Here is a 27,690-nt window from a genome sequence, read left to right as displayed (position 1 = left end):
CACATATTTTGTGTAGAAATGTGCACAAAATGAGCGTAAAACGAGAGGAATCGTGCCCCGTCTCCTCGCGCTTCGCTCCTCGCATTGTGTGTGTGTCGGCAGGCCGCGGCTTTCTCAGTGGGAGATCGGCTAATGCTAAGCTAACGCTGAAAGCTAACGCTAAGCTAATGCTAACAGCCATAGGAAAACGCACGGAAAATAGAGAGCTGGTAGGCTAAGCTAAAAACTAAGCGCTTTCCTCTCTAACGTGTTTTTTTCCTTACGCATATTTTAAACCTGCTTTTGCGTTGTTGGACATTTTTATTGCGTATTTTAATTCGTTAATAATATGTACTCCTTCTTTTTTAACCTAAATACCTACATTTGTTGCTTATCTCTTATAACTTAACGTTACCTCTGTTCGGACTGCATTGTGGATTTGATATGCTAATGCTAAAGCTAATGCTAAGCTATCGAAAGAACCACGTACGAAAATAGCTAACTGAAGCTAGCCAGCTAACCTGCCTCTGTGTGTGTGTTTTCGTACGTTGTAACGGGATTTAAGCCTGTTTTGGTTTGTTTTACGTGTTTAGTCTTCGTTTTTGTTCGCAGACAGTGTATACTTCTTATTTTTAACGCAGATCAGACACGTTTTTCTCCGATTTGTTTCATTTTCCTCCCTTTTTCGGCTGCATTTTTTGGATTCGCTATGCTAAGCTAACCCAAAAGAAACTCAGGATAGCGGGAAGGTGGTTGGGTATGTAAGTTAACTATTAGTATCGTAGCTTTTCTGTGCTTTTTATATTTATAGTTTTTATCTTTAATAGCGATATTTGTATTTTATCCCATTTTGAACGTTTAAAATGCGTGTACGTTTACAATAGATTTGTTAAACACTCCTTTTTAGTGTGGCTAGCTAGCTGTTATATCTACAGTAGTGTTATTTCTGTTGTTAGTTAGCGTAGGTTAGCTCAGTGCTTGTGTTAGTGTTATGTTTTTACCTAGTTATTTCATATGTTTAAGTTTTTGACATGTTTGAAGTAAATCTGTATTATATTTCTGTGTCAAATAGGCTTAAAACGACTCGGTTTTCAAAGCTGTTAGCTGTAAACAGACTTGGATAGGTGAGCTAACCTAAGCTAGTTGTTTTGAAAGTAACTTAGTCCTAAATACTTAAGTTGTTTCCAACTAAAATCTAAAACTAAATTTAAAAACTTGTAAGGAGTGTAAACACGTGTTTTCTTCTGCTTGTTTTGTTTTGGTTGTAGCCTCTGTCAGGCATGCTCCTCTTCAATGCTTTTTGTTGATATCCCGAATTAGATCCCTTAAATCTACTGTTTCAGAGTTTTAATGGTGATATTCCTTGTATTTACAAATTTAGAATGATTTCCGTTGGTCTTTTTTATTTAGCAACTTGTTTCTTGGCTAGCCATCGCTGTGTACATCCTGTGTTTAGCTCCATTCAAAACAATAGTGCAGTTTTGAGTTTCCTCTGACTCTGAGAGTACACACACAGGCCATAAATACAGTAGAACTTGGTCAAAAAATGTGGCTTCAAAACTTATTGTGCTGTTTTTAGCAGTGGTGACTAAATGAAAAATTATAAACAAGTTTTCTTCAGTCTGCTTGGTTTTGTTTTTGTTGTAGACTCTGTCAGGCACACTTCTCTTCAGTGCTTTTTGTTGAAATCCCAAATTAGATCCTTAAATCTTGTGTTCAGGGTTTAGCCATTGCTGTTTACATTATCTGTTCAGCTTTCATTCAAAACAGTAGTGCGGTTCTGAGCTTTTTCTAAATCTGAGAGTACAAACACAGGTCATAAATACAGCAGAACTGGGTCAAAAACTTTAGGATAAACCATAATTTGTGTTTTAGTAGTGATCATAAATATATTTAGTGTGTGTATTTGTGTACTTATATGCTTGTGTCCTTTACAAAGACTATAATGCAGTAAAGCTAAGTAAATAGTTAAAGTTTAATTTGGGGAATGTGCTTTCTGTTTCGTTAAGGTTCGCAGTAAGTTTCCTTAAGAACTAAGCAGTAAACATGCACAATGACCTTTATCAATCATAGTGTACATGTTTAATTTGAATGGGATTTGTTGCTGTATTAATTGAACTCGGCTGAAGTTCCCCAAGTGGATTTAGTCTTAATTTCTGCCGTTCTGAATAAATAAACATCGGAGTCACTTTGACCAGTTTACACCTGCTGACTGCAGGAATTTTGCATATCAATAAGGATTATATCTGGGCAGATCCACATTAACAATGCTAGTTTAAACGCACGCAGAGTGAATTTAAAACAGATACGAAAATCAGATCGCTCTGACCACTTCAGGAGGAAGTCTGAGACCTATTTAAACTTAATATGTCTATACAAGGAAAGTACCACAACTAAAACACTTCCCAAACCAGTGGAAAACAGTTGTAATTACCATTCCATGAGAGATTTTCAGATTCTGCCCAAATATCTGTCAGATATCTATATCCGGCTGACCCACATGGCAACAGCTTTAGCCTCAAATAGGCTTTTTTGCCTAATTTCTGCCATTCTAAATAAATATACTGAAGTAATGTTACATTTTGTCAGTGACTGTCCCAATGAATGTGAAACAAGCAAAGCTCTATTGTTATCGTACATCCTCAGTGTTTTCTTGTTTGCTTTTGTATTTTTTTTGCAGTTCTCATTAGTGAATGTAGTGTAGGCCAAAGGAGATACAAGGTCTTGGGTGTGGAGACTAGGTTAACCTTTCTTGTATGAGTTCAGCGCAGGTCAGGTCAGTTTGTTTGCTCACCTGTCTGAGTTTACGTATCAAGGAAATGGATGAGTTTTTAATCTGTGGAGTCGCTGAGATGTTTTCCGTCAAGAAGATGGAGAGAGCTTTTTGTTTATTTTGGGGGGCTGAACTGGTGAATATTCCAGATTCTGAAGATGGAATAGCAGCTAAAGCTGTGTACTTATTACCAGGCTGAAGTGACTCAAATCTTAATTATTTGCTTTAATGTGAACAGATCTGTTTTTATTTTCTGGGCTGAGTATGGGAATGCTAAAGCTGCCAAAGTCACTTTGACCAGTTTACACCTGCTGACTACAGGACTTAATTTGGATTATCAATCAGGATTATATTTGGGTTAATCTTTATTAACAATGCTAGTGTAAACATGTGCAAAGTGAATTTAAAACAAATACAAACTTTAGGAGGTGGTCTGAGACCTTTTTAAACCTAAAGTTATAGCAGTGTAAACACACCTGCCTATACAAGACATATTACACAACCAAAACACCTCCCAAACCAGTGAAAACACTAGCGATTTGGCAGATTCTGCCCCAAACAGCTATTATATATTTCCTAAACCTTCAAAAGACTTTTGGAAACTGGAGATAACTGCTTCAGGAAGATGTCTGGCTGACCCACATGGAAACAGCCCCTTTAGCCTTTAGCTCAGATTAACATGATTTGGACTAAGTCTCAGTTTCAGCAGAGAAGAGAAGAATTTGAGTTAGTCTGACAAGTGAAGAAGTGCAGTAATAAAGTTATTGATAAGCTTAAGATAAAATAAAAAGCAGCTACTGGACTACTAAACAATAGGGGTGTTTTTAAAACTTTTAAATTGTAGTATATATTGTTTTAGTTCACAGTGAGGAGTTTCTAAACCTAATATATGTTATAAATTAAAAGCACACATTATTTAATGCTATTTCTAGAAGAATATAATTTCTCTTATTAATTTCTGTATTTTTTTTTTTATCTTTGTGTTTTATGCAGAAATCAGCAGCGGCTGAAGACCAGCTCGGCATGAAGGTGATCTCCTCCTGAGTGGACGGTTTACTGGATTTACTCCCGACCTTCTGCGAAAAAGTGTAAAGCGTGGACGGCGGTGGAAAGAAAGGATAACGGACGGATAAAGAGAGGAGAACCGCTGCGTGACGTCCACATTACCCTCTGCATTATTTTATTTTTTTGTTTTTTTTTTTTGTTAAATTTTTTTTTTCCACGGCCACAAACTGAGGAGATTATACATTTTTCGATTGGATAAAACTTCCTGATCTCATTCCTTATCCTATCTCTCGTACCTTTTGGAGTTTAAAAACATTTTCTTCGTCTTTTTTTTTTCGGGAAGACGCCGGTTGGTGTCCACCAACATATTGCAAGCTGCTTCACGTTCTTCAACGTGGAATTGTCCCGGACAAGCCCAGCCGTGATTGGGCGTTCTCTTTTAGCTGTGGTGCTACCCAGCAGTGGTAGGAGGGGGGTTGCTGGGGTAGCTAGGACCTTTTTTTGGGGGTGGGGGGGGGTAAAAATCTGGGGTAGGTGGTGGGGCTAAAAGCTAATGCTATGGTGATCAGCCCCCTCCCTCATTGCTTCTGCTCAGGCTTTGAGAGACTTTCCACACGGCCCAGGGACAAAGGGTAGTCTCTGAGGACGTCCAGGAGGAGGAGGCGCGGGCGAGGAACGGGTGGCGCCGGGGCTGAGGCCTTTGGGTGCTTCCTGAACGGTTTTCGTGCGCTTGAGCGTTCGTTTCGTTCGTTCGTTTGTTTGTTTGTTCGTCTGTGTCTCTAACCGAACGCAACCATGGTGAAGCTGGCCAATCCGCTCTACACCACCTGGATCCTCGAGGCCATCAAGAAGGTGAAGAAGCAGAAGCAGAGGCCTTCTGAGGAGAGGATCTGCAATGCCGTGAACATGTCGCACGGCCTGGACCGCAAGACGGTCTTGGAGCACCTTGAACTCAGCGTCAAAGACGGGTCCATCCTCAAGGTCTCCAATAAAGGCCTCAATTCCTACAAGGATCCAGACAATCCTGGTCGCCTCGCTCTTCCCAAGCCGCGAGGTGGAGGTGCGAGCGGCGGAGGAGGTGGAGGTGGAGGCGGTGGCGGTGGTGGTAGTGGTAGTAGTGGTGGTGGTGGAGGTGGTGGAAGTAGTAGCACCTCCGGTTCTTCCAAAAAGCCAGGCCTGGACTGGAACAAGCTGATCAAACGTGCTCTGGATGGTCTCCACGAGGCCGGAGGTTCTACCATCAAGAGCATCGAACGCTTCCTGAAGTGCCAGGCCGACGTGGCCGGCTACCTGTCGGGCAGCGGCTCCATGGGACCCGGCATCTTCCACCAGCAGCTGAGGCTGGCGCTGAAACGCGCCGTAGCCCACGGCCGAGTCGCCAAGCAGGGGCCGCTCTTCCGGCTGATCAGCCGCAGCTCCCACAGCGACGGCACCGGCTGCGTATCGCTGGAGTCGCTGCCTCCCGTTCGCCTGCTGCCGCACGAGAAGGATCGGGTAAGAAACGACAAAAGCACCAACACTTATGTAATATGTTTTATTTTATCATTTAGCATTGGTGTAGCGTAGAAATGGGTCTGATTTTGGTTTTGGCGACAAAAATGACCTTGGCTTCCAACCACTGTGTAGCTAGCATTAGCTTTAGGGTTTGCTTTATTGCGTCCAACAAATATAGCTCTGGAAAAAATTAGACCACTTAAAAATGATTAAATTTATTTTGATTTTACCAAATTGAAAACCTCTAGAACATAATCAAGAGGAAGACAGGTAATCTTTAAAAACCATCAAACCACCAAACTGAACTGCTTGAATTAATTTTTGCACCAGGAGTAAAGCAGCATAAAGTTATCCAAAAGCAGTGTGTAAGACTGGTGGAGGAGAACATGATGCCAAGATGCAATATTTGGTTATTCCACCAAATATTGTGAACTTGTTTTCTTTGCACTATTCAATGTCTGAAAGCTCTGCATCGGTTTTGTTATTTTTTTAATGCAATTTCTGCAATTTTCCAGTCATTTTCTGTAAATAAATGCTCTAAATGACTTATTATTACTAGGGAGAATAAGAATAAAACAACAATGTTCATTTTACTCAAACATAAACCTATAAATAGCAAAATCAGAGAAAAGGTGGTCTCATTTTTCCCCCAGAGCTGAATAACTTGTAGTTTTCCGCAATTCCATTGCGTCTGTGAACAGGTTGTGGTTATATCTTATATATTTATGGTTGACTGGCAGAAATGTTGTGTCCACTTTAAGTAGAGTATTTTTGAGAGCAACTAAACGCAAAATCCTATGTGTTTGCGTCCTTCTGCAAACAGCATACTGTATATATATATATATATATATATATATATATAATTACTGAACATATTAAGACTGGATCAGACTAAATCTGAACAAACTTACTGTAGAACTGTAGAAGATTCCCTTTCCCACAGGATAATCGCAGAGAATAGTGTGCTATGCCCTTAAAGAAAATATCACAATATTTCAGGTTACTTTTACGATGATAAGATTCTTGGCAATTTGGCAAAACGTTGAAAAAATAAAAATGGGAGCAAAATTAACAAAAAAATTACTTTGGAGATATTTTAACATGGAATATACATCTCTGTAAAAAATGAAGAGATCACTTCAGTTTCTGAATCAGTTTCTCTGATTTTGCTATTTATAGGTTTATGTTTGAGTAAAATGAACATTGTTGTTTTATTCTATAAACTACAGACAACATTTCTCCCAAATTACAAATAAAAATATTCTCATTTAGAGCATTTATTTACAGAAAATGAGAAATGACTGAAATAACAAAAGACCTGTACTTGAAGGATTGCAGAAGCCATTTAGCCTCAGTTCTTTTATTTATTTATTTTTGAGAGTTTTCACACCTGAAGTACTTTACCTTCTACTCAGGTGAAGCTTGTTAATGAGCTGATTAGTTGGATCAGGTGTGTTGGGTTCAGGTAAAGAGCGGTAAAGTGTGCAGGGCAGGGGATTCTCCAGATCGTGGGTGTTAAGCTTCACACCCTAAATGTGTCCTGATTGATTGATTAATTGATTTATTGATTGAATACAATTAAGGAAAGTGGAAACAGTTGTGAACAGCACTTTTAAGGCTGTTGTGTACGTGGTTCAGAAGCAGAGTAGAAGCACAACCGTTCAGAAATAGCCCACTCTTTCCTTAATGAAAGAAAGAGCTTCAGTCTAAACCACATTAGAGCGCTGGAGGCGGATGTAGCGTAGCGTTTAGCTCATATATACACACACCACCCGGCTTCTTATACCAACCAGGCTACTTTCAGTTTCTATTTCACACCAGCTTCAACTTCAGTGCTGACTTTCAGCTAATAACTCACATCAGCATCTAATACACTGTGTACAATATATGCTTGAATGAATATATTAAGCAGAAATTACTGTTTCTTTACAATTTCCTATTTCTGACTGGCAGAATTTGACAGAGCAACTTTTAAACCTCCTTTAAATGCACGGCATATGGGTTAACTAGTTAGCAGGGATGTGTTTTACAAAATAGGAGTTTCCCGTTTAGTTAATTTTAGCTTAAAGTTAAGCCTGTTCTATCAAAAAGCTTAACTATTGTTTTTGTTTTGTACAGTCCTCAAGTTTAAAATGTGTTCATGCTAAATCACACTCCATTTACAGAAAAATAAGCTACAGAACGTACATAAAAACATCAAATTTACATGTATACATCTTTTCAGTTTATCAGTTTTAGCTCCACCCAATAAAGTGATCTTTTGAGAATGTGAAACATATTTAAGTGCGTTTTCACACCTGTAGTTGTGAAGGTTTCTATGGTCTGAATCAGTTGATGAGTTTGTTTATTTGGAGCTTCAGTTTCTCCCTCTGTTTGGTTTGTTTTCACACAGGCACAAAAACCTTAAACGCATCAAAATTCGCACAAATAAACCACGCAAGCACGTCATAGTCTCCTCTGATTGGTCAGAACTGTCTAATATTGGAGTAAGAAAGTATACATAGCGAGAAGATTCTATGTTCCAGTGTGTATATCTTTTATATCTGTGCGGTGTGAAGCTGCTTTAACACAGGACGCTGAAAAATTGACATGGCACTGTGTTTTTAATATGACATGCAGCAGTTCAGATGTACACGTATTAAACGGAATTGCTCGGCTGTAAGCAGTGCACACAGCTCATACCGCACTCAGTGTGTAAACAGCATGGAGCAGCAGATACAGCGTTTGTTCATAGCTGTGGTAATTACCATTAGCTGGCTAATATATCAGATTAAACTGCGCTATATCAGGAGTTTAACTCAAATAAAAAGAGTATATTTGATAGCTGGGTCAGATTGAGACCGTTACTGTTTTCACACCTGCTCAATTGAACTGCACTAAGAGTACAAACCAATCAGAGTCCATTTTAACCAAACCAAATAGTGCTGTGCTGGTGTGAAAACGCCCTAAAAAAGGTGGTTGGAGAGGGAAATTTGTTTAAATTAAGTGTTTTTATGGAGTTAGATGTGGGACAGGTTTTGGTTATTTTTAGGGTTAGGGTTTTGGTCTAGTGATCTAGTTGAAATATCTTGAAGACAAGTGTGTTTTGGTGGAGTAATCCTGTACGATGTGCGTCAAAAATTGAGGGTTTTGGTGGAGTGATCCTGTGGGAAGAAAGTTGTTGTTGGTGAAAGTGTGTTTTGCTGAAGTAATATGAAGTGTGGAACAGAAAAGCATGATTTTGGTGTTTGGACAAAAGGAGAGATATTTGGTAAAATTTAGTTTTTTTGTGGTCTGATTGTTTGTCCTGTTCTGGTGTAAGTGGTAAAATTTTTGGTGAAATTAGGGTTTTGGTGGAGTGATCATGTACGATATGGGACATAATATTTAGGGTTTGGTGGAGTGGTCCAATACGGTGTGGGACATAAACTTAGGGTTTTGGTAGAGTCCTTTATGATGTGGGGTCGGCACTTAGTTTTGGCCACGTCATATATTTTCTAAGCCATTTTGTTGCAGGTAACAAAAAAAAAAAACCTTTTTTTGAAAATGAAGCAGGTAAACTTAAGAAGTAAGGAGAAAAGACAATAACTGAACACACTGCTCCTCACGCGGGATCCAACCCGTGTCCTCAGGGTCGCGGCCCAATACACTAACGCTGCCTCGGCTAGTGAATTGGGACATGACCAGGAAAAAACAACCTTATAAGGAGAACGAGAAAAAACAAGAACTGCCGAGAGCGACAGAGAGAGAGAGACAGGGGAGGGATGTAAACAAAAGCTCACCAGAGAAGCATTTTATTTATTTTATTAATAAAATTTTTTCATTCATTTTTTCATTATTGTTCATTACAGTTCAAACAACCTCACGAGCCAGATGTTTCACGCTTGCTGACCCTGCTGTACGATGCGGGGCATAAAAATGTGATTTTGGTGGAGTAATCCTGTACGTTATGCGTCAAAAATTGAAATTTTGGTGGAGTAATGATCCTGTGGGAAAGAAAGTTAGTTGGTGTTGGTGAAAGTGTGTTTTGTGGGGGTGATGTGATGTGAGGTGTGGGACAGAAAAGAATGATTTTGGTGGTCAGACATAAGAAGAGAGATGGTAAATTTTGTTGGGTTTTTTTGTGGTCTGGCTTGTGCGAGTTTGTGAGGGTGTTGGTTAAATTTTGGCGGAGTTGTCCTGTCATATGTGGAACAGAAAATTTATTTGGTAATATTATTATTTTTGTGGTGGTGTCCTGTTCTGGTGTAAGGGTCCTGGAGAAGCTGTGCTGTCGATATATTGAATACAGCCGTACAACGATGCGGGGCATAAAAATGTGATTTTGGTGGAGTAATCCTGTACGTTATGCGTCAAAAATTGAAATTTTGGTGGAGTAATGATCCTGTGGGAAAGAAAGTTAGTTGGTGTTGGTGAAAGTGTGTTTTGTGGGGGTGATGTGATGTGAGGTGTGGGACAGAAAAGAATGATTTTGGTGGTCAGACATAAGAAGAGAGATGGTAAATTTTGTTGGGTTTTTTTTTTGTGGTCTGGCTTGTGCGAGTTTGTGAGGGTGTTGGTTAAATTTTGGTGGAGTTGTCCTGTCATATGTGGAACAGAAAATTTATTTGGTAATATTATTATTTTTGTGGTGGTGTCCTGTTCTGGTGTAAGGGTCCTGGAGAAGCTGTGCTGTCGATATATTGAATACAGCCGTACTATGGTACTATTCTGAACAGTATAGAAGATGAAGGTGTGTAAATAACAGGTTATGAAGTGTTATGAAGTTTTGGGTGGGGTGTTCCTGTGTGGTGGGCGGTGGTGGCGATGGTGCATGATGGGCGGTGGTGGTTTAGGGGGATGTGGAGGGGAGCGCTGTGGTTGGTGGGTGGCTGCCAGGCCTGTTTTCCAGTCTCCGCCTGCAGCTTTAAGCACTGGAGGGACTGGGAATGTGTGAGGGACGGGAAGAGAGGGAAGAGTGGAGAGAGAGAGGAAGAGGGACGGATGGAGGGAGAGAGAGGGGGAGGAGTCACGTGACTCCTCACATCCTGCTGAAGCTGGTCACCAGCTGCAGGGCTGCTCACTGTCTGAGAACGAGAGAGACAGTGTACGAGCTACAAAGGGGTGATGAAAAGGTGTGTGTGTGTGTGTGTGTGTGTGTGTCATTGAGACAAAGCTTCGTTCAGCATATGGTGCTTGTAGGACATACAAGGTTTCACATGTACGTGCGTTTTAGCGAAGCGCCAATGTGTTAGTTCAGGGCCAATATCTGCTATTACACGTTTATATCTACCAAAATACATATTACTAATTTATAACACCCCTGTATAACTTAGTAATAAACTATAAACTAATGTAACATTTATTAACCTTACATACCTTTAGCTTTCATCCAGCTGCATCCAAATAATACCATGAGGTTTCTCTACTGTCTTGCTTTGCCTCGCTCTACCTCACTACCTCGCATTACCTTGCTGTTCTGCTCTGCATTGCCTTGCTTTACCTCACTTTACAGCACTCTACCTCACTTTGCCTCACTCTACCCTGCTGCCTCACTTTGCCACACTCTGTTCTGCCTCACTGTACCTCGCTTTGCCTCACTCTATGCTAACTCGCTTTTCCTTGTTATTCCCTGCTTTGCCTCGCTCTACTCTGTTCTGCCTCACTCTACCTCACTTTGCCTCACTCTACCCTGCTGTACCTCACACTACCCTGGTTGTACCTCGCTTTGCCTCACTGTACTTAACTATCTTGCTTTGCCTTGCTTTTCCTCACTTTGCCTCACTCTACTCTGCTCTGCCTCACTTTGCCACACTCTGTTCTGCCTCACTGTACCTCACTTTGCCTCACTCTGCCCCGTTGTACCTCGTTTTGCTTCACTCTACTTCACTACCCCGCTTTCCCTTGCTGTTCCCCACTTTGGCTCACTCTGCTCTGCCTCATTGTGCCTCGCTTTGCCACACTTCATCATGCTCTGCCTCACATTACTCTCCTGTACCTTGCTTTGCCCTGCTGTTCCCTGCTTTGCCTCACTCTACTCACACGCTCTGCCTCACTGTACCTCGCTTTGCCTTGCGTTACTCTGCTCTGCCTGACTTTGCCGCACTCTGCTATGCCTCTACCTCGCTTTGCCTCACTTTACCCCATCGTACCTTTGCTCACTCTACTTTAGTACCACACTTTTCCTTTCTATTCCCTGATTTGCCTTGCTTTACTCTGCTCTGCCTCGCTTTGCCTCAATCTACCCTGCTGAACCTCGCATTGCCTCTATCTACTGCACTCTACCCTGTTTTCCATCACTCCACCCAACTCTTCCTCACTTTCTCACTCTACCCTGTTGTACCTTACTTTGGTCTTACTCTCTCTCTCACTATCTCTCTCTTACTCTATCACAATATGGAGTTTTTAAATTTTTTAATCGAGTCAGAATTTTTGCAGAAATTACATATTATTCGCAATTCCCAATATTGTTTGTTTACTATGGTCTAGTTGAGCCAAACTTTTGTATTTGTGCAGCACTGAGCCCACACCTCTTACCTCATGTTCTGGAAAAGAGAGAGAGAGAGAGAGAGAGAGAGGGAGAGAGACAGGCGCTGGCAGACCGACAGGCGACAGGAGAAGCTCGGGACACGCCCACTTCAGTAACCCGATAAACAACAGCCCTGCCTCTCGCTACGTCCCCAGAGCCCAAACAAACACCCAAGAATGCACTCTCACACACTCGCGCTCTTACACACACACACGCACACACATGCACACTCTTATCACGCCAAATCTGTAGCAGTGCGCTGAGGACGCGGCTCCAGGCTGCTGACGCTCATCCTCAACCGGACCCTCCTCTGTCTGTTTTGATTAAAAGGCTCTAAAGAGAAAGTTTACCAAATAATATAATTCATGCAATTTTTACACCACTTTTCTGTAACATTATTAAACTGCTGACACAACTTTTTTGTCTTGCACTTGAGCCACGAGTCTAATGCAGGGCAGTGGAAGATGATGTAAACTAGGGGTGTATTATATTGTATCATACACAATAATATCGCCAATATTTTTTAATATAATGAACGATATTATACCCTGATATAGGGGTGGGCAATATTATGTCATATACAATATATCATGATATTAAAAATCCATATCGTGATAATAGGGCTGTTCTGTCTTAAAAGTAGTCTATTATTTACTGTGAAGCTTTAGGTGTATTTATTGTATAATTGTTTTAGTTTGCAGTTTATATGCATGCACTAAATATTCTGCAATATTATTTTGCTGCATTATATTATTTTATGATATATTATTTATTTTGCCACATTATGATTATTCTGTTATACTATTATACTATATTCCTGAAATGAATTAATTATTTTAGTTTTCCTATATCACCAACCCTGAAATATCGTGATATTATTTTAGAGCCATATCGCCCACCCCTAATTATCACGTCAGGGTTCTACATTTTTACTGTTTTTATTAAAAGAAAAATTCACACTGTTCTCATTTTCCATTATATATCTACTCGAGACAGATTATATCTGTCCAGTATCATTTATTTTACTTTAATCCTGGATATATGGAGATATCTGGAGTAAATTATTACTATCATGACTAATAATTCTGGATCATTGACTTCTGTTGCAAATCTGATTAAAATTCTTGTATTTTTTTATATCTCAGTTAGGGGTGTGCCATATCATATCGTATGCAGTAATAAAATCTAATTTTCATTTTGTTGCAGTAGTGTACAAAGAAAATACCATGAAATATCTTGATATTAATTTAGGGCCATATCGCCCACTCCTAGTTGGAACAGTGTCAAAGTCTAATAATCTTTGATAGTCACTCTGCTCCCAATTAAGTTGCTGAAACAAGTGCTGGGGGCTGGGAAACTAATCTACCATGTGCTTAAGTTGTTGCCCTGGTACCCAGTGTGGTTGATGTGGCATTACAAATGTATTTGAGGTATTTTGACCTCTTGAGAAGGATTTTTTTAAATTCTCAAAATGCTTCATTAGTCACTCTGTCCTAAATTGAGTGCCTAAAATAAGTGCTGGGGTCTGAAAATGTCCCCAAAAAAGAAGGTACACCCCAGCTTTGACACTGTGCTTATCTGCCAAGTGGTTGCTCAGGTATGCAAACCAGAATAACGCAATTAGACCCCTACACATTTGGAGTTGGACTGGTGTCTTAATAGTCTCAAAATGCTTGATAGTCGCTCTGTCCACAACTGAGACCCTGCGACAAGTGCAGAGGGATGTGTAAAGACCCTGTGTTTATCTTAGTAAGCTAAATGGTTGCCCTGGTACCAAGCATGGTTGATGTGGCGTCACTAGTGTAGTGTATTTGAGTTGTGAAATACTCAAAATGCTCTTAAAATATACATAAGTGCCTGAAACAAGTGCAGAGGGGTGTGTAAAGACCCTGTGTTTATCTAAATAAGCCAAGTGGTTGCTCTGGTACCCAGCGTGGTTGATGTGGCGTCACTACTGTAGTGTATTTGAGTTGTCAAATTCTCGAAATGCTCTTAAAATACACCTAAGTGCTTGAAACAAGTGCCATGGGGGCGGGGAAACTGCCCCAGCCCAGCGGATCAGCGCCGGCTTTGGCACTGGCTTTGACCCCGGCGCCGTGCCGAGAGATCTGTGTACTCAACCACCTGAATTACTGTGTCACACTTCCCCATTCAGCCTCGATCCCCCCCCGTCTCACTCTCGCTCGCTCACACACTCCATCTCTGATAGGGGGTCAGTGCCAGGGCACCGGCGGGGAGCCGGGGGGGGCTGAGTCAAACGGAGGTCATGGATATATGGATAGGAAATCTCATTGCTTTCTGGATGGGTGGCGGGTGGTGGGCGAATGAATGAACGAGAGATAGAGGATGGAGAGAGAGAGAGAGGCGTATTATGAGGCTGGGGTATTTGGCTAATGATGTAATAGTCGGCGTTACGAGTGCTCGTAACCCCCTCCCCATTGCCCTTTTCACAGCTGCCGGCATTTCAGGGGTCGAGACCACAGTTCCTGCGGCCCCTCTCGTCCGGGTCAACTTTCGGACGTGAGAAAATCGGGACTGGGCGCTATTATTCACGTGGTACCTGCAGGGCAGCGGCGCACGCAGACGACAGGCTTATGTAATAATGGGAAGTGTAGGAATGAGTGTGGATTGCTGTTATTTTTAGACTTTTTAACTAACTTTTTATAGCTATTTATAACTAAGGATGTGCAACTGAAATACCTCAGTAAATTATACATATTTTGTAATATACGTAATAATAGCTTTAAAAAAAGAGCTTAAAAATGTTCAGAAACAATCTGATAAATCGCCAAAATTAGCTGTAGAAAGTTTATGGCAGCATGAAGGAGAGACATGTGGGATCTTGTTGGCATCCTGTCGGTGCCAGGACCATTGGCAGACGGCTGCATAACGCAGGACTACTTTCACACAGATTAACGTTAGAGCGACTGCCCTTAGCATCACATCAACGTCTTCAAAGACTGCATTGTAACAATGTTGTAACGATGCATTAAAATGGAAATACTTGACAATTTGCATCACGGCAACATTACAATTCCACATTCTGTTACCATGATGCTGTTCGAGTTTTGTCGTCGGCCACCAAGCCTTCGCAAGCCAAAAGGAGCAATATATTTTGATTTTGGGTAATGTAGCCTAGTGAGAAATTTGACATTTTGATTTGAAGTGCAAATAAGTCAATTAAAGTCAGTATAAATGAAAATTCAGTTTAAGTGTTGAATATTTACTTTTCTTCTGTACTGTTCATCACAGTTCAGCTTAGATGTCTTTTATAAAACGGTACTTTCGCTCTAGATCAATTTAAATCATAAGTGAGTGATTAATTAAGAAATTAAACAGCACTGTAGTTTGTTTAAGCACAAATCTTCAGATATATCCCTGATTATAGAAAATGTGTGGGATGTGTTTCTATTTGGATGCTCTATCAACACTCCTATACCACTACCACACAATCTGCAGCTACTGTGTATAGGGAATATTGGAGTTATTATGGGATGGATTGTCACAGGCGGAACATTAGGAACCTCTACAACTCTCTACATACTAAGATAACTGGCATGTTGCAGCGTTACACTTTACACATACGTTACACACCATTTCTGTACATGCAAATAAGAATTAATATCACCCATGTTTTATTTAGTTTGTGCATTTGATTGAAATGTAGATGTGAGGTTTTTGTATGGCAGTGTTAATGCGTAGAGTCTCTCGGGTCTCGTTAGGGGTGTAATCGCTGACGCTGATTGGTTGGACGTACGCTGGGCTCCTGTTTGCTGTGTCTCGGCGTTCCTGAGCTCCTGCTGTTTTGTCCTCTTGTCTCTGTGGTTCAAGGTGAATCCGGGGTGGTTGGTGGGGTGTTAGTTGAGGGTTAGAGGAAGATCTGAATGCAGGAGAACGGTTTGTTATTGATTAGGTGCTCCGGCGAGGGTTCGCCACACGCTGCACCGCGGTCACTGCAGGGTCAGGGCGCCCTGAACTGGCCTTAAGGTCACGGGACTCTCGAAGCTCCAGTAGTAATTTTCTTTATGTACAAAATTTCAGACTCTTCATCTCATACAGGCTGTTTTTATCCATGAAGAATTTCTTATTATATGATTTCTGATCATTTTTCTCCAATATTACTAATAATATTATTATTAGTATCATGACTAATAATTAGGATCATTGACTTCTGTTCAGATAAATCTGATAAAATTCTTGTATTTTTAAATATCTGTTAGGGGTGTGCAGTATCATATCGTATGCAGTAGAGCTGGGCGATTTTTTATTTTTATTTTTGAATCAGATTTTCGATTAAAATCGATTTTTTTCCCCCTACTAAAAATCAAACTAAAGATGATAAAGAAATGGTTAAAACTAGTTTTTATTTAATTATTTGAGGGGAAAAGAAAGTGAAAATTTATTTTCCTTAAAACACATCGTACTTAACTGTAAATTCGAATTGATCAATAAAATTGATTAATCGCCCAGCTCTAGTATGCACTAAAAAAATTACATTTTAATTTTCATTTTGTTACAGTAGTGTATTCTTGAAATAATTTTATTTATTTTTTTTCCCCCATATCGTGAAGATTATCGTTTACCTGAATATACCATGAAATATTGTAATATTATTTTAGGGTCGTATCGCCCACCCCTAGTTTGTCATGTCCAGTGGTCTGTACTCTGCAATTGATTAGTATATTGATTTTATTTCATTTTTTATATTTATTGTATTTTATTTATTATATTAATGGCAGTGTTTTGTCAGTTTCACACATTCTCACACACACACACACACACACACACACACACACACACACCCTCGCAGTGCTGCAGACCTCTGAATGAACCCGAGACCTGTGATGGATCTGACACTGACAGCTGAACACACGATCACATGATCACATGTTCCCGCCTCATTACATCTGTACGATGTTCTGCATAGAGAACGCATCTCCATCAGAACTTGCTAACGGTTAATGTTCCGTATCCCACTTATCTCTCTCGTAAACACTCACACACACACACACACACACTCCCTCCAATGCCTTCAGGAGCGTAAACAGATTAGACTCGTTGTTTTTCAGTCTGTGAAACAGTTTCTTCGCTGCTCTACGTATTTAAAGCCTCCGGTTTCGGATTTTAGCGTGAAATAAAGCGGCGCTCTGACGCTCTGCAGATAAAGTCCAGCCGCAGGACGATGCTCAGCTCCTCACTTCCTCACTTACTTACCTATTTACTGACCTGCTGCTTCTGTGGTGCAGATTCTTCTAGCTGTGATGTATTACAATATACAGTTGCAATAAAAAGTATGTGAACTTTTGGGATTATACTTGGATTTCTGCATAAATTGGTGATTAAATGTGTTCTGATCTTCATCTGAGTCACAACAATAGACAAACACCATCTCTCAACCTGCTGTCCTGCTCTTTCCCTTCTTTCTCACTCTTTTACCCTGCTGTCTCGCTCTCATCCCTCACTCTTTTACCCTGCTGTCTCGCTCTCATCCCTCACTCTTTTACCCTGCTGTCTCGCTCTCATCCCTCACTCTTTTACCCTGCTGTCTCACTCTCATCCCTCGCGCTCTCTTACCCTGCTGTCTCGGTCTCGACCCTTGCTCTCTTACCCTGCTGTCTCGCTCTCGGTCCTCTCTCTCTTACCCCGCTGTCTAGCTCTCAGACCTTGCGCTCTCTTACCCCGCTGTCTAGCTCTCGGCCCACTCTCTTGCCCTGCTGTTTTGCTCTCACCCCTCACTCTCACTCTGCTGTCTCGCTCTCAGCCCTTGCGCTCTCTTACCCCGCTGTCTAGCTCTCATCCCTCACTCTTTTGCCCTGCTGTCTCGCTCTCATCCCTCGCGCTCTCTTACCCTGCTGTCTTGGTCTCGACCCTTGCTCTCTTACCCTGCTGTCTCGCTCTCGGTCCTCTCTCTTTTACCCCGCTGTCTAGCTCTCAGCCCTTGCGCTCTCTTACCCCGCTGTCTAGCTCTCAGCCCTTGCGCTCTCTTACCCCGCTGTCTAGCTCTCAGACCTTGCGCTCTCTTACCCCGCTGTCTAGCTCTCAGACCTTGCGCTCTCTTACCCCGCTGTCTAGCTCTCGGCCCACTCTCTTGCCCTGCTGTTTTGCTCTCACCCCTCACTCTCACTCTGCTGTCTCGCTCTCAGCCCTTGCGCTCTCTTACCCTGCTGTCTTGGTCTCGACCCTTGCTCTCTTACCCTGCTGTCTCGCTCTCGGTGCTCTCTCTTTTACCCCGCTGTCTAGCTCTCAGCCCTTGCGCTCTCTCACCCCACTGTCTTGCTTTCGGTCTTCTCTCTTTTACCCCGCTGTCTAGCTCTCAGACCTTGCGCTCTCTTACCCCGCTGTCTAGCTCTCAGACCTTGCGCTCTCTTACCCCGCTGTCTAGCTCTCGGCCCGCTCTCTTGCCCTGCTGTTTTGCTCTCACCCCTCACTCTCACTCTGCTGTCTCGCTCTCAGCCCTTGCGCTCTCTTACCCTGCTGTCTTGGTCTCGACCCTTGCTCTCTTACCCTGCTGTCTCGCTCTCGGTCCTCTCTCTTTTACCCCGCTGTCTAGCTCTCAGCCCTTGCGCTCTCTCACCCCACTGTCTTGCTTTCGGTCTTCTCTCTTTTACCCCGCTGTCTAGCTCTCAGACCTTGCGCTCTCTTACCCCGCTGTCTAGCTCTCAGACCTTGCGCTCTCTTACCCCGCTGTCTAGCTCTCAGCCCTTGCGCTCTCTTACCCCGCTGTCTAGCTCTCGGCCCGCTCTCTTGCCCTGCTGTTTTGCTCTCACCCCTCACTCTCACCCCGCTGTCTTGCTCTCGGCCCTCTCTCTCTCACTCTGCTGTCTCGCTCTCAGCCCTTGCGCTCTCTTACCCCGCTGTCTAGCTCTCATCCCTCACTCTTTTGCCCTGATGTCTCGCTCCCATCCCTCACTCTTTTGCCCTGCTGTCTCGCTCTCATCCCTCACTCTTTTGCCCTGCTGTCTCGCTCTCATCCCTCGCGCTCTCTTACCCTGCTGTCTTGGTCTCGACCCTTGCTCTCTTACCCTGCTGTCTCGCTCTCGGTCCTCTCTCTTTTACCCCGCTGTCTAGCTCTCAGCCCTTGCGCTCTCTTACCCCGCTGTCTAGCTCTCAGACCTTGCGCTCTCTTACCCCGCTGTCTAGCTCTCGGCCCACTCTCTTGCCCTGCTGTTTTGCTCTCACCCCTCACTCTCACTCTGCTGTCTCGCTCTCAGCCCTTGCGCTCTCTTACCCTGCTGTCTTGGTCTCGACCCTTGCTCTCTTACCCTGCTGTCTCGCTCTCGGTCCTCTCTCTTTTACCCCGCTGTCTAGCTCTCAGCCCTTGCGCTCTCTCACCCCACTGTCTTGCTTTCGGTCTTCTCTCTTTTACCCCGCTGTCTAGCTCTCAGACCTTGCGCTCTCTTACCCCGCTGTCTAGCTCTCAGACCTTGCGCTCTCTTACCCCGCTGTCTAGCTCTCAGCCCTTGCGCTCTCTTACCCCGCTGTCTAGCTCTCGGCCCGCTCTCTTGCCCTGCTGTTTTGCTCTCACCCCTCACTCTCACCCCGCTGTCTTGCTCTCGGCCCTCTCTCTCTCACTCTGCTGTCTCGCTCTCAGCCCTTGCGCTCTCTTACCCCGCTGTCTAGCTCTCATCCCTCACTCTTTTGCCCTGATGTCTCGCTCCCATCCCTCACTCTTTTGCCCTGCTGTCTCGCTCTCATCCCTCACTCTTTTGCCCTGATGTCTCGCTCCCATCCCTCACTCTTTTGCCCTGATGTCTCGCTCTCTGCCCCTGCACTCTCACCCCGCTGTCATCTAAGTCACAACAATAGACAAACACAGTCTGCTTCAACTAATGCCACACAAATAATTGTTTTAACATCTGTTTAATAAAACTATGCAAACATATATAATTTTATGTGGTTTTAGTGTAAGCAGACTGTGTTTGTTGTTGTGAGAACACATTTAAAGGATTTACATTCTTTTTATTGCAACTGTGTTTTTGTTAATTTTTTTATTTAATTCTAAATAAATCTGTATTGTGTGTGTGTTGTCATTTTATATAGTTGTGTTGACACCCCTGCTATCCTCTCAGTATTAAACACACACACCCTGAGGTGTGTGTGTGTGTGTGTGTGTCGCTTTGTTTGCACCTTTTGGTGATAAAGGGGGGAGATACAGAGATGAAGAAAAAGGTAGAGTGATGGAATGAGAGAGAGAGAGAGAGAGAGAGAGAGATGGCTACACATGTTAATGAGAACCTTGACTGGAGCTCAGACAAGGACAGTTGGAGAGCATCTCTCTCATCCCTCTCTCTCTCTCTCTCTCTCTCTCTCTTCTCTCTCTCTCTCGCTCTTTCTTTTTTTATTCCTCCTCTTTTGTATGTCAATTGCTGTTTTCTGTCCTGTACTTTCTGTCTTTCATTTCTTTCTCTTTTTCCTTATAAATTCTTAAGTTTTCTGTCACTTTTTTAATGCACTCACACTTTTGTACCCTTATCTCTCTCGCGCCGTTGTCTCTTTCCCCACTGGCTCATTTTCTGCCCTCTCTCGCATGCTTTCTCGTCCTCTGTTCTCTCTCTTGCCCTGCTGTCTTGCTCTCTACGCTCTCTCGCACACCCACTGTCTCTCAGCACTCCCTTACCCCGCTCTCTCTCTCTCTCTCTCTCTCTCTCTCTCTCTCTCTCTCTCTCTCTCTCTCTCTCTCTCTCTCTCTCTCTCTCCCCTCTGCTGTCTTGCTCTCGGCCCCAGGCTTTCTTCCACTCTCTCACTTTTGGTCCTTGCTCTTACCCCTCTCTGTCCTCGTTCTCTCTCTCTCTCTCTCTCTGGCCCATTGTCTCACCCTCTGCCTCTTTCATCCCTCTGTTTTGCTCTTGCTGCTTTTTCTTTCTCACCCAGCCGTCTTACTCTCAACTCTCTTTCTTGCCTCACTGTCTCTTACCCCGCTTTCTTTCTTACCCCTCGCCCTGCTGTCTCTCTCCCTCGCCCTACTGTCTCACTCTCAGCCCTCGCTTTCAGCCTGTTGTCTCTCTCTCCCCCTGCTGTCTAGCTCTTATCCCTCTTTCTCACTCTTTCTCTGCTTTCCCGCTCTATTTCCCTGCTTTCTCTCTTTCTGCCTTTGCCCTCCTGTCTTACTCTCTTGCACTACTGTCTTGCTCTCAGCTCTCGCTCTTTCAACCTGCTGTCTTGCTCTTTCCCTGCTGTCTCTCTCTCTTATCCTGCTGCCTTGCTCTCTCACCCCTTGCCATGGTGTTTCGCTCTCTCGCCCTGCTGTCTAGCTCTTTCCTCTCTTTCCCTGCTTTCTCGCTCTCTTGTCCCTCTCTCTCTCTCTCTGCTCTTGCCCTTGCCCTGCTGTCTGTCTGCTCTCAGCCTTCGCTCTCTCAACCTGCTGTCTCACTCCAAACCTCTCTTTCTCGCTCTCTTTTTCCCCGCATTTCCACTCTCTCTCTTTGCCCTCGCTCTCTTAAACTACCGTCTCTCTTGACCTGCTGTCTCACTCTCAGCCCTCGCTGTCTCGCCCCGCTGTCTCACTTCTTCTATAGTGAAACGGGTGAGGATCGCTTGAGTCAGCGTCCTGTTATTTGTCTGAAAGTCTGAGGCTATAAGAGCGCGCTCAGTGTAGAGTGGTGGAGGAAACGGAGTGAAATGTGAGATTTGGATGGACTGTCCCTGTAGTGTGGAGTGGACGGGGGGACGGTGTGGACGAGTCATGCGCCGGGCTCTGCAGAGCTGCTTCTCTGCCCCTGAGGGGAGACAGACAGAGGGGGAGAGAGGCTGAAGAGATTCAGGAAGAAATGAACCTGATAAATCACTCTCTGTGGCCTGTCTCGTCTCTGCCTGGACCTGTTCAACACCACACACACACACACACACACACCTGCCCTCTGATCCACCGCGCACACACACATTCTCCTCTGTCCAACGACCTGCGCGCACACACACACACACACACACACACTGCCTTTTGTCTTCCCCTTGTCTGGACCTGTTTGCTAATCACTGCTGTATCTAGTCAGACAAGAATACCTATATACACACTTACACACACTTACACACACTTACACACACACTTGCATCAAAGCATGTAGCGATGGATGGATGAATGATCTAATTCAAGCACAATCAGTTTAACTCGTCATCCATAACTATGGATTTTTTTTAGTGCTTTTTTTGTTGTATCTCTAACCCATCTTGTTTTTCGTGTTTTACCCTATTATTTAGTTTTTAATATTTTGTTTCTACTAGAGCTGGACAATTTTTCGATAAATTATCATATTGTGGGCATTTTTGGATCGTATCAAAAGTAGCTGGAACTTCAGAACCGGGTCATTTCTCTTGATCAGGATGTTCTGCTGTAGTTTGTTTCACTTCTTAGAATGGGAAGAGCGGACATATGGACCTTTGGGTGGATGTTGTATTTTTAATTTAGCTCCTCGACCACAGATGCAGCTCCCCTTTCTTCTATATAAGGTGGTGGATATTAGTAAGTTTTATGCAGCTCCTCAGAATAGGAAAAACAGACATATGGACATTTAGTCCATAATTGTTTTATCTATCCTAATTTTTCGCACTTCAATAAGGCGCATCGGATTATAACCTGCATTATGCGACACTAGTCAGGAACAGGGATGTCGCCATGTTTTTTTTTCTTATAATTCAGCAGTTCTTACCCCTGGGTTGAAAGTATTTATTTACAGTAACAGATTTTTTATAAGGCTAGCCGTGTTTAGCGTTTAGCATTTAGAGGAAGCCTAAGTGTTCTGGTAAGCCACGGTGATGTAAGCTAGCAGTTTTTTCCGTGTAGCTTATTTTAACACGGTAAATGTGCAGACTACGGTCCGATAATGCTGATATCTGAATGCCGAAAAAGCTAGCACGGTTAGTGGATAATGCTAATGCTGCTCCAGCAGTGCTACCTGGGGTTAGATGCAGACTACAGTCCAGTATACTCGCCTCTGAATGCCGAAAGAGCTAGCGCTTAGCGCGGTTAGCAGGTAATTCTAATCATGCTCTAGCAGTGCTGTCTGGGGTTAGATGCAGGCTAGAGGCCGATAATACTCATCTCTGAATGGCAAAAACAGCTAGTGCTTAGCGGCTAATGCTAATACTGCTCCAGCCTTAGTGCTGGAGAAACTTCACTGAAACTCCTGTATAGCTCTGTACTTCAGCAAAATGACTTTACTGCTCCTTTACTCCTAGAATTCATTAGGGGTGGGAATCGATTACTATCTCACGATTCGATTCGATTCCGATTTTGGGGGCCACGATTCGATTCAAAATCGATTTTTGATTCAAAACGATTTGAATTATAAAAATTTCTGCTTCTGGCTTATGAATCTTTTTGAAAAAAAAACCCTCCATAATATACACTGGTCCTGGAGCAAGTAATGTGTTACAAAAACAATAAAATGTGCAGGAATGTGGGTCCTCAGTGACAGAGGAATCACTGGGATATCACAATGACGTTAATGAACAATAAATAAATAATAAATAACACTGCTTTATTATAAGGCTACTAGCGGTGGTGTGTAGGTGACGCTGCTGGGCTGATGTGATGATAGCAGTGGAGCGCTAAAGTTCAGGAGCAGCTGCTGATTAACTAGTTAATTTAAGGTGGTTGTATTTCTTCAGAAAGGGAGCAGGAGGTGGAGAAATTAATTCATATTGTCCATTCCTTAATTCCTCTGTGATGAGGAGCTGAAATTAGCTCTGATTAGCTTATTTTATTTTTCCGTTCCGCCTTAAATGCTGCAGCCTGCTGCCACCTGTAGCGTTATTTAAGGTGGAACTGGAAAGTTAGCTAGTTAGCTAGCTAACAGTTACTGAAACTAACTACTAGCGATCTTTTTTATGCTTGTTATGAAGCATTCTGCCATAAAACATTAAAACTACACGTTAATCTAAGGTAATATAGTGCTTGTTCTGCCATCTTACCGGTGATTCTCAAACACCTACTACGCTCTGTGTGGGTCTGGAAGACCTCGGTTTGAAGGGACAAGCGGGTTGCCAGGTCCAACAAAAATACCCAGCCCAAAATCAGTCCAAAACCCGCCCCTCAGAATCGATTTTGGGACATTTTAAATCGATTCTGAATCGTAGTAAATGAGAATCAAGATTCTTATGTGAATCGATTTTTTGGCACACCTCTAGAATTCATACATAAGGCGCACTGACTATTTTCGGGAAAATTAAAGGAGTTTAAATGTAGCTTATATTGCAAAAAAAAACTATGTTTATCCATAAAGGATAGAAGTAGTGTATTATGACATAATAGAATATTATTATATTTTATTTTTGCAAATAAAAACATCATTGTTCACTGGAAGTATTTTTTGTATTTGTTTGTCAGTGTTGGATAAATTCTGAGTACGTGTGTTACTCGTTTAGGGCAGAATCTTGTTCTGAAGCTCATTATACAGATCATTACATGGGTTTATGTTTGGCCTGTCAGTCTATGGGTCCTCAGCACCTGCTGGGCTTCTGCTCACAGGCTTCAGTGTGTGACCAAGTCGGACAGTCGCTAGTGTTTACAGATCTACTGACACACTGCAGTCTGTTTATCACCCACAAAGAGCCTGTTCACATCCTCACTAACCCTCTCTCTCTCTCTCTCTCTCTCTCTCTCTCTCTCTCTCTCTCTCAGCCGGTGGCCGAGCCCATCCCAATCTGTAGTTTCTGTCTGGGGACCAAGGAGCAGAATCGGGACAAGAAGCCGGAGGAGCTCATCTCCTGTGCCGACTGTGGGAACAGCGGTGAGTTCACAATGAATCACATGTCAAGTCTAAAAACCTGGTTCGAATCCCAGCAGCTTGCCATCAGCAGCTGGAGCCCCGAGAGAGCACACACAGTTGTCTTTGCTCTCTCTGGGTGGGTACAGTACAGTAAATGGCGCTCTCTCTTTTCCCTCATCACTCCTAGGGTGATGTGGATCAGCACAAGGCTGCGTCTGTGAGCTGATGTATCAGAACCAAGTCACTGCGCTTTCCTCCGAACGTTAGCGTTACCCTGTGATGCTACTCAGCAATGCTACAACATCAGCAGCAGCTCAAAAAGAGGCAGAGTCTGACTTCACATGTGTCGGAGAATTTGTGTGCTAGTCTTCTTAACCCTCCTGAATGGGTGGGACAATTGGCCTAGCTAAATTGTTAGAAAAAATGAGAGAAAATTAAGAATAAAAAGAATAGTATCTGCTGCCCTACATCGCATCTCTGCGCACTATGCTCAGATTTATCTTCCCAGTGGCCAGATCCACAGAAGCTTTAAGTCACAAAACAAACAAATACCACAAGATAAACAAAAAGCACTGAGATGTACTAAGTGTATAGCGTCACTGACCTTTTACACATGATCTTACATATTCTACTCGTTTGTCAGACACTTAATACCTCTATGTAGCTCTGAGTATCCCTGCATTCAGACGACAAGTCACTTAAGGCTGTTCTCACTTATTTTTCTCCACGTTTCCGTGTGTTTGTGCAAAAATACATAATATAAAGCATAAAAAGCATAAATGGCGATTATAACCCTCTACTGTGTTGTGTTCATAACCGTTTACGTTGCTGGGGATATGAACAAAGTACAGTTGGAATCAAAAGTTCACTGAGCAAAAGGCGGGGGGACCTTGGACACCAGTGTCTGTGATTGGTCAAACCTATTACTTGAACAAATCATTGTAGATTGTCACTTCACTGCATCATAATTCATTTTTAACTCTGTTTGGTGCCCTGTCTCTTTTTGCCAAATTGCGGCTACAAAGTGAATGCAAGGTAACTGGTATTTCTTTCCCATGACAATTAGAAACACCTGATTTGAGACACTTGCTTCAAGCACAAATATAAAAGCATTTAAAGCGACAATAGTAAGGAATAAGGGGTGCCTCCATATTTTCCCTCTAATGTCACCCAAGTAAACAAAACTGTAATTCTTAAATGCCTTTTAAAGTTAATTTGCACAGATTCCTCTCCTGAAAAATGTTTATTTGTTTGAGTAAAGTGCTTTCATTTATTTACAATAAGCTTAGATTTCAACAGCGCGGTTAGCAGCAGCACTTGGCGCTAGTAAATGCCGCCGGTAGCGCTACACTGAGGAACCTGAGTGTTTCTGTAAGCCAGGGCGCTATCAGCTAGTGGTTCCTCTTAAGTAACTTGTTTTAACGCAGTTAACATGCAGACTACAGTTTGATATACATACCTCTGAACGGCGAAAGAGCTAGCGCTTAGTGCAGTTAGTGGGTAATGCTAATACTGCTTCAGCCTTAGTGCTGGAGAAACTTTACTGAATCTCCTGTATAACTCTGTACTACAGTGGAGTGGCTTTACTGCTCCTTAATACCTGACTGATAGAATTCATACATAAGGAGCTCTGACGATTTTTGGGAAATTTAAAGGATTTTAAGTGCACTTATAGTGCAAAAGATACAGTATAATGAAATAAAATAATTATTTTCCAGAGGTTTTCCCATTCCCTTTCACTGTTTCTTTAGACATTTAAAGAGATAGCAGTTTGTTCCAGTGTTTAGAATTGCTTTCACTGAACAAAAACATGTAATTAAGAACGTCTTGTAGGTTTGGAAGGTTTCAGCATCTCGTCTTTAGCAGTGTTTTCACTGTTTTAACTGTTTTGCGCTTTTCTCCAGGTCACCCATCGTGTCTGAAGTTCTCCCCGGAGCTGACGGTGCGGGTGAAAGCTCTGTGGTGGCAGTGCATCGAGTGTAAAACCTGCAGCAGCTGCCAGGACCAGGGCAAGAACGCGGTATGGGATTTACCTGTGATCTGCTGTACAGGGTTTATAGTGTGGATCATATTATTTAACAGCTATCAGAGTGTTAAAGCTGTGAGAGTGTGTGAGTGAGTGATGTGTGAGTGAGTAATGAAGCTGTGGGTTGGTTGGAGTTTGTTGTGGGAGGGATGATGTAAATATAACGAGCTGTTTGTGTGTTTATATGCAGGAGAACATGCTGTTCTGTGACTCCTGTGATCGAGGCTTTCATATGGAGTGCTGTGACCCTCCACTGACGCGAATGCCTAAAGGTACAGGATACAGATATTTGTACATGTTTTATTCTCCTTCATACACAACAGTTCAGGGTAACAGTAAGATACTCTCTGTTAGGGGTGGGCGATATGGCCCTAAAATAAAATCATAATATTTCAGGGTATTTTTACGATAAGGATGTTCATGGTGATATGACAAAAGGTTTAAATTATTTCAGTTAATTTCAAGGATTAACTACTGCAACAAAATAAAGTGTTATACATTGAGCAAACACAAACGTTGGAGCTAGAAGGCCTTGGCGTTAGAGGTGAAGCTAAAGCTCTAGAAGGTAAAGTTGGAGCTAGAAGGCATTGGCATTAGAAGGCAATGCAGAAGCTAGAAGGCGTTGGAGAGGTGACGCTGGAGCTAGAAAGTGTTGGCGTTGGGCAAAGTTGGAGCTAGAAGACGTTGGGGTTCGAGGCTAAGCTGGAGCTAGAAAGCTAGGTTGGACCTAGAAGGGGAAACTGAAACTAGAAGATGTTGGATCTAGAGCGGACGCTGGAGCTAGAAGGCATATAGAGCTAGAGGTGCTTAAGCTAAAAGGCAATGCAGGAGCTAGAAGGCGAAGTTGGAGCGAGAAGGCGACGTTGGAGCGAGAAGGCGACGTTGGAGCGAGAAGGCGACGTTGGAGCGAGAAGGCGAAGCTGGAGCGAGAAGGCGAAGCTGGAGCGAGAAGGCGAAGCTGGAGCGAGAAGGCAACGTTTGAGCTAGAAGGCGACGTTTGAGCTAGAAGGCGAAGCTGAAGCTAGAAGGCGACGTTTGAGCTAGAAGGCGACGTTTGAGCTAGAAGGCGACGTTTGAGCTAGAAGGCGACGTTTGAGCTAGAAGGCGACGTTTGAGCTAGAAGGCGACGCTGGAGCTAGAAGGCGACGCTGGAGCTAGAAGGCGACGCTGGAGCTAGAAGGCGGAGCTAGAAGGCGAAGCTGAAGCTAGAAGGCGACGTTTG

General features: G+C 43.0%; 1 protein-coding gene across 3 annotated transcripts in view; it reads left to right on the top strand.

Annotated features, from left to right (window-relative positions):
• The first annotated feature begins 4,274 nt into the window (after window positions 1-4,274).
• The window catches only part of kat6a (K(lysine) acetyltransferase 6A), a 53,109-nt gene continuing 29,693 nt past the window's right edge, over window positions 4,275-27,690 (top strand). For all 3 annotated transcript variants that reach the window (XM_049470684.1, XM_022664725.2, XM_049470683.1), the window contains exons 1-4: window positions 4,275-5,251; window positions 24,355-24,463; window positions 26,347-26,462; window positions 26,659-26,740. In XM_049470684.1, coding sequence (XP_049326641.1) covers window positions 4,553-5,251; window positions 24,355-24,463; window positions 26,347-26,462; window positions 26,659-26,740 — 1,006 coding nt within the window. In that variant the 5' untranslated portion in view covers window positions 4,275-4,552. The remainder of the gene's footprint in view (window positions 5,252-24,354; window positions 24,464-26,346; window positions 26,463-26,658; window positions 26,741-27,690) is intronic.

This window comes from Astyanax mexicanus, chromosome 22 (assembly GCF_023375975.1).
Source record: "Astyanax mexicanus isolate ESR-SI-001 chromosome 22, AstMex3_surface, whole genome shotgun sequence".
Classification (NCBI taxonomy): Eukaryota; Metazoa; Chordata; class Actinopteri; order Characiformes; family Acestrorhamphidae; genus Astyanax; species Astyanax mexicanus.
Note: the sequence above shows the minus strand (reverse complement) of the source record. Positions and strands in the feature narration are given on the sequence as shown.